Below are 7,421 nucleotides of genomic sequence, written 5' to 3'. Positions count from 1 at the left end.
ACTGTATAAAAGAAGGAACTTCGGAGACATCGACAGTGAAGACCTGCAGGAACAACTCTCGCAAAGTGGACCCTGAGTCAGGGACTCCACCAAGATCTACTGCCAAGCCAGAGACTGATCACCTCTCCTTGAACGGATAGTATCATTACATTCCAAACTGTGTAAGCTTTTAGAGTTATTTTGGTAAAGCGCTTTTAAGTAAATCTGTGTGATATAATAAAGTCGACTTAAAACGAACTACCAGTAGTAAGACTTGCTTGTCTGTACGTCAGTTGCACTCAAAGACAGAGTCAACAGTACATCTGAATTAGGTCACCCCTCAGCCTCCTCTGTTCTAAGGAAAACAACCCCAGCCTATCCAATCTCTCCTCATTGCTGCAATTTTCAAGCCCTGGCAACATTCTTGTAAATGTCCTCTGCACTCTCTCCAGAGCAATTATGTCCTTCCTGTAACGTGGTGACCAGAACTGTACACAAAATTCCAGCTGTGCTAACCAGCATCTTATACAGTTCCAGCATTACATCCCTGCTTTTATATTCAATACCTCGTCCAATAAAGGAAAGCATTCCATATGCTTCCTTTACCACCTTGTCCACCTGTCCTGCCCTTCAGGGACCTGTGGACATGTACTCCAAGGTTTCACTTCCTCAACCCCTCTCAATAACCTCCCGTTTATTGAGTATTCCCTTGCTTTGTTTGCCCTCCCCAAATGCATTACCTCACTTTTCCGGATTGAATTTCGTTTGCCACTTTTCCGCCCACTTAACCAAACCATTGATATCATTCTGGAGTCAACAGCTATTCTCTTCACTATCAACTACACGGCCAATTTTTATGTCATCTGCACATTTCCCAATTATGCCTCCCACATTTAAGTCTAAATAATTAATATCTATAACAAACAGCAAGGGTCCCACCACTGAGCCCTAAGGAATGCCACTGGAAACCGTTTTCCATTTGCAAAAACATCCATCGGCCATTACCCTTTATTTTCTGTTGCTGAGCCAATTTTGTACCCAACTTGCCACCTTCCCCTATATCCCATGGGATCTCACTTTTCTGACCAGTCTGCCATGTGGGACCTTGTCAAATGCCTCACTAAAATCCATGTAGACAACATCCACTGCACTACCCTCATCAATCCTCCTTGTTAGTTCCTCAAAAAATTCTATTAAGTTAGTAAGCCACGATCTTCCCCTAACAAAACCATGTTGACTGTCCCTGATCAATCTGTGCCTTACTGAGTGATAGTTTATCCTGTCTCTCAGAATTGATTCCAATAATTTGCCCACCACTGAAGTCAGACTGACCGGCCTATAATTTTCAGAATTATACTTCGTGCCCTTTTTAAATAATGGTACAACGTTCACAGACCTCCAATTCTCTGGTACAATCCTCTGTATCTAGTGAGGATAGGAAAATGATCCTCAGAGTATCTGCTATTTCCTCCCTCGCTTCCTTGTCTGCCTGTCTGCTAAATAACCCCCAACTGACACTTGATCTATTTGGCCTACTTCATTCCTAATACCAGATCCAACTGTGTCTTTCTCATTGGACTGGAAACGTACTGCTGTGGAAAATTTTCCTGAACACACTCGTGGAACTCTTTTGCCTTTCTTGCCCTTTACACGATTACAATCCCAGTCTATATTGGGATAGTTAAAGTCCCCATTATAACTATTCTATAGTAATTGTACTTCTCTGATTTCCTTGTAGATTTGTTCCTCTACTTCTTTCTGACTAGTTGATGGCCTATAAACTACACCAAGCAATGTAGTTGCATCTTTTTCGTTCCATAGCTCGAGCCAAATAGATTCTGTCTGTGACCCCTCTAGAAATCCTCTCTCTCTCCAGCACTGCAATGTTCTCCTTAAACAATTCCATCACTTCTCCTCCTTTTGCTTCCTTTCCTACTTTTCCTGAACATCTTGTTTCCAGGAATATTTAATACCCAGGCCAGCCCTTGTTTGTACCAGGTCTGTCTATTGTCCACCAATTTAGGGTCTGTGCTGTCCCACTGGTCTGATTGAAAACCAAGTGCAACATAAAGCATGGCCCCTGCGCAAGGATGACACGCAAATTCGTGAAGCGTTCCATATTTTTGTGAGGTGTCAGCTGTGGCTCAGTCCATAGCACCCTCGCCTTTGAATCAGAGGGTTGTGGGTTCATGTCCCACTCCCAGAAAAACCAAGAACTGTGATTGTACTCGAAAGAGTTGCAATCTGTGACTGTTGATAACTCGAAAGAGTTTGAGCATAATACTATAAAGCAGATACAATATGACAGATAAACAAATGAGCAGTTCTCAGCATTGATTAAAGTCACAAACTTTAAATGGTTCGTTTATTTGAAGAGTTTTGACATTACAATCTTGTTTTCTAATCAGGTGCTTTTCTGATCCAAACACTTTATACCTTTATAAATCAAATCCACTTGGCCCATGGGATGTGAAATCAGGAAGTGACTTTAATTTTTTTAATCATATAAAAATAAACAGGATTTCTTCACTTCAGGCAAGAGCATTGAGGTTTCATAAAATTAGTTTACAGGTATTCTCATTTTAGGATCAAATATCATTGGATGCAGAACTTTTCTCATTTACTGAAGACGCTCTTTGGCTGATCTTCGGCTCCCTTTGTGAACACCGTCTCTTGTCCTGTTCTCACTTTGCTGAAGACAGAAGGAGCAACAGCACCTTCCTGCTCTGTTAGTATAAAAAAAAATTGTAAACTTGAGAAGCACTCACACAACCACAGAACTGTCCCATCAACCCTGGCAACCAAACATAAGATTGTAGCAGAACATGGTCACACCCAGAGCAACACCACCCCACACCCAGAGCAACACCGCCCCACACCCAGAGCAACACCGCCCCACACCCAGAGCAACAATAGACTACAGCAACCACATTCCATACCCAGAGCGACACAAGAAGTAGGAGCAGACGTAGACCATATGGCCTGTCATGCCTGCTCCACCGTTTAATTCCCTGAAAGACCAAAGATCTGTTTATCCCAGCCTTAAATATATTCAATACTGGAGCATCCAGAGCCCTCTTGTGGGGTAGAGAATTGAAAATATTCACATCTCTTTGAGTGAAGAAATTTTACCTCATCTCAGTCCTGAATGATCGGCCCCTTATCCTGAGACTGTGCCCCCGTGTTTTAGATTCCCTGACCAGTGGAAACAATCTCTCAGCATCCACCCTGTCAAACCCCTTCAAAATTTTGTAGGTTTCAACAAGATCGCCTCTCATTCTTCTAAACTCCAGAGAATAAAAGCCCAATTTACTCAGCCTCTCATCACAGGACAACCCCCTCATCCCAGGGACCAATCTAGTGAACCTTCTCTGTACCGTCTCCAGTGCAAGTATATCCCTTCTTAAATATGGGGACCAAAACTGCACACACTATTCTAGATGTGGTCTCACCAAAACCCTGTACAACTGTAGCAAGACATCTTTATTCCTGTACTCCAATCCCCTTGCAATAAAGGCCAACATGCCATTTGCCTTCCTAATTGGTTGCTGCACCTGCATTTCTGCATCTCTGCGTTCCTTGAACAATCGCACCCAAGTCTCTTTGAACATCAACACTATTCTGCTTTTCTAGTATGACAAAAGTGAATAACCTCACACTTCCCCACATTATACTCATCTGTTATCTCGTTGCCCACTCATTTAACCTGACTATATCTCTTTGCAGCCACATCCCACACCCAGAGCAACCCAATCCACACCCAGAACAACCACATGCTATCAAAATCAGAGGCAATCGAGAGCAGAGTAGCAGATTTAAACAATGTGGGAGAGAGAGCCTTTTTACACACCGAGTAGTGATGACTCGCTAACTGGATTGTTCTGCGGGTGCTGGCGTGGACCCAATGGACCGTCTGTGCCGCGGATGACTCTGGAAGCCAACTGCAGCGGTTCAGGAAGGCAGCTCACCACAACCAAGGGCAGCTCACCACCACCAAGGGCAGCTCATCACAACATGCTCAAGGGCAACTAGGGATGGGCAATAAATGCTGGTCCAGCCAGTGAAGCCCACATCCCATGAATGAAAAAAAAATCAGCAAAACTTACTGGGAGGTGAGCTGCAAGTCCAGATAAACAGGGAAAAACAAAAAAAACGACATCATAATACAGAGTGTGGAGTGGAACAGGCAAGTTACAGATCAGCATTAGGTTTATTGGTTAGTGTTTTCTTTGTTGGAGTTCACTAAACAGCTAAAATCCTAAAAAAAAGACTAAGTGGTAAGGGAGCACAAGTGTCGGTGGTGGGGATGGTGGGGGAGAGGCTAAAAAAAACTATGACACGAGCAGAAGGGAAATAGTTTAATTGGTTTGTAACTGGTGGGTTTTTTTCAAATCCAGATCAAGCATGAGTCTGAAGTTTATTTCTGTTAAGTTTAGATAGCAATCTAATAGATACAGGCATGGCAGGACACCTCGAAATTGCATCCTGTTCCACGTGGGAACTCCAAGAAACTTGTGTCCAGGACAACCATGTATGCAGGAAGCGCCATGGGCTAGAAGAGCTGAAGTTCTAGGTTTTGGTTCTTGAACATCTGTTGACATCACTGTGGTGCTTTGGGAAAGCTGAGAGCTACCTGGATAGCATGTTTCAGAAGTTGGTTGCTCTGCAATTAGAATGTGCAGGCAAAGAAGGGATTAGGTGACTGTTAGGGGGAAGGAAGTAAGTAAGAATTTATGGTAAGGGAGAATTTATTGAAAAGGAATGAATTACTTAAAATCTCCAGGCGACCAGGGCTACCAAGCACATTGGCAGCTAAAGGTTACCAGATGAACCTTGCACAGCCTTAAGGGCCTGCAAACAACAGAAAGGCCTTGGGAGCTGGACTGCAGTCAGAGCATTGGCAATAACAACTAAGATTAAGTGTGCTCTTCAACATATAGGGGAAGAACAGATGGTCCCAGAGGGAAGGTCTCTGCTTACGAGATGTCTGTTTAATGTAAACCTATATGTTGACGAGATCAGAATCTGGAAACTGTTCTTGTATGTGAACAATAATGTATAAATATGTTGAACATTTGTAATTTAGCAGAGTGCTATCTCAAGCTGCATTGAGATGGTTCTCCCCTTGCAATTGCTCAAATAAATGATCGTGACCTGTACCTGAGACTCCTGTGGTCCATTTGTCAAAGTGACCACAACAGTGACTGACAGACAGATGAGGAAGACCTGGCAGGTAGTGCAGGAATCACCTGAATACATCTCACTCTTCAAACAGTAGTCAGTTCTGAATACTGATGAGGGTGATGATTCCTCTTGTGAGTGCAGCCAGAGCCAATTCTAGAGCACCACAAATTTCTCAGCTATACAGTGGAGGTGAAGTATGGTTAGAAAAGTAATAGTGATCGAAGATTCAGTAGGAAATCAGACAGGTGTTATTGCAGCTGCAAAAGTGACTCCAGGATAGTATATTGCCTCCATGGTGCCAGGCTGAAGGAAATCACAGAGCAGCTGTGGACCATTCTGAGGGGGAGGGTTGTGGTCCATATCGATACCAATGACAAAGGTAGAAAAAGGGATGAAACCCTGATTGTAAACCTGTGTTCTCTCACTGCCAATTCTGCTATTGGAAACAACTTATTTATTCTATGAAATCCTTCATGTTTTAGAACAACTCTACTGAATCTTCCTTTAACTTTCTCTAGTGTAAGGAGAAAAACCTCAGCTTCTCTACTTTTCTCACAGAACTGAAGTCTCTCACTCCTCTAGTAAATCTCCTTGACACCCTCTCCAAGACATTGACGTCCTTCCTAAACTGTGGTGCCCAGAATTGACCACAATACTCCAGCTGGTGCTGTAGAAAGAATAATGTAATAGTGATCATTGGTATCTGATAACCACAGCCATCTTCCTTTCAGGTAGGACTCTAGTCAGATTTTCCCTTTGAGCTCCAATAAGCTCAGTTTTTCTAGAGTTCCTTAACACCTCATTTCCAGGCATGCAGCTCCCAGCATGCTTTCTACATATTGTTGGTCCATGATTGGTTACTTGATTCACTGCTGTTGGAGAAGACTTATGCCTGACCATGCCCTTACTGATTGTGGTGGGGAGAAGGCAGGAGAATGGGGTTGAGAAACTTATCAGCCATGATTGAATGGTGGAGCAGACTCGATGGGCCGAATGGCCTAATTTCTGCTCCTATATCTTATGGTCTTATGGCTTGTGATGGTCCACAATGCCTCATGGATGATGAATGTCCTCTGTTCACAGGGAATTTACAAGGTAACTCACGATTCATCCCAGCAGAGAAAGTGTTTTCTGTTATTATTGCTAGGGTTCACTAATATTTACTCGGTAATGGTACAAAGGTGCACTCCAGATCGTAGGGCTACAAGATTATTTTATATGAGTACCTATTAATGCTGAACCCAAAGAATATCCAATAAAACCACCCAAAGCGGAAGTTTGATCCACGTCTGGATAAAGGACTTTGTTGCCTCCCCACATGGTGAATCTGTCCTGAGTTTGCTCCTGGTTTTAAGGAATAGAGGTGGAGAAGAAGTATTTGGACAAATGAGAGCACAGAGTCATTTTTATGGGTTGGTTTCAGTTATGTTTCGAGATACCGATGAGAGAAAATCCACTTCCAGATTCAGGCATAAAAACTAAATTTCAAGAACTGCGCAAATTGACATCTCACTTTTAAAAATAACAAATTGATTTGTTCAATTCTGTGTCGGTGAGTTTCAAACTTTGGTCTTAAGCAAAACAAAAATCGATGGACAAAACGCGAGAAGACATTGGAGAGCCCGTTAAACATTCGAGCCCTTGTTGCTATTTTAACTTCTCCCTTTCCGAGAACCGGCTTTATTTGCAGGACTCACCGCATTGCTGGAGAACCTGGTAGGTTTTGGAGTGGATTTTCTTTTCAGTCCCCAGTTTATTCCGAGCCCCTTTAATATCTTCCACCTTCACCGGTGGTCGTTTCTTCTTAACAACGTGGGCTTCCTAAACGGCACATTTTACAAGAACAGTTTGAAAAAAATATATAAACTTAGCTCAATAAAGATGCGGAATTAACTGGAATGGATAAATTCTTACCTGCGACATGATTTTACAGTTTGCTCAAAGTTAATCCTCTTCCAGACGCTCTCGGTTGGAATCCGAGGCGCAGCTCAGTTGGCTCTGAGTTTTGTTGCTGGTAACTTTCTAATTCTGGAGCAGAGGAATGAGCTCCGAGTCCGTCAGCAGCCGCTTATTATTAACTATGATTCTTCTTTGTAGAATTTACTGAACCTGTTTGATGTTTCCAAGCAGCTGCATAGACTCACTGGGAGCAAAGTTGCAGTTTTATTGAACAGAATTACATCGAGTTTACAGCACAGAAACTGGGTTCACCAGTTGTGGGTCCAACCCCCTGGACTATTTCATTTGTTGATAAAAGC

At 42.8% G+C, this 7,421-nt stretch overlaps 1 protein-coding gene and 1 non-coding gene across 2 annotated transcripts; one reads left to right on the top strand and one right to left on the bottom strand.

Moving 5' to 3' along the window:
- Positions 1-2,001: 2,001 nt before the first annotated feature.
- LOC144682365 (U6 spliceosomal RNA) lies at positions 2,002-2,104 on the top strand. Its single transcript, XR_013577013.1, has one exon. It is a non-coding gene; the product is annotated as a U6 spliceosomal RNA (small nuclear RNA).
- A 212-nt stretch (positions 2,105-2,316) lies between these two features.
- On the bottom strand, positions 2,317-7,214 carry mustn1b (musculoskeletal, embryonic nuclear protein 1b). Its single transcript, XM_078543073.1, has 3 exons — positions 7,078-7,214; positions 6,861-6,984; positions 2,317-2,705 (listed from the first exon to the last, which is right to left on the bottom strand). Exons 1-3 carry the CDS (start codon positions 7,084-7,086, stop codon positions 2,596-2,598), a joined length of 243 nt encoding a protein of 80 aa, XP_078399199.1. The 5' UTR covers positions 7,087-7,214; the 3' UTR covers positions 2,317-2,595.
- Positions 7,215-7,421: the final 207 nt, after the last annotated feature.

The sequence above is a fragment of the Cetorhinus maximus genome, chromosome 6, assembly GCF_964194155.1.
Source record: "Cetorhinus maximus chromosome 6, sCetMax3.hap1.1, whole genome shotgun sequence".
In the NCBI taxonomy this organism is placed as follows: Eukaryota; Metazoa; Chordata; class Chondrichthyes; order Lamniformes; family Cetorhinidae; genus Cetorhinus; species Cetorhinus maximus.
Note: the sequence above shows the minus strand (reverse complement) of the source record. Positions and strands in the feature narration are given on the sequence as shown.

Bases quoted from the DNA above. Each gene is read 5' to 3' on its own strand.
- mustn1b (XM_078543073.1), bottom strand. The intron at 2,706-6,860 runs GTGAGTCCTGCA...TTATACTAACAG, and splicing joins CCAGGTTCTCCAGCAATGCG to AGCAGGAAGGTGCTGTTGCT.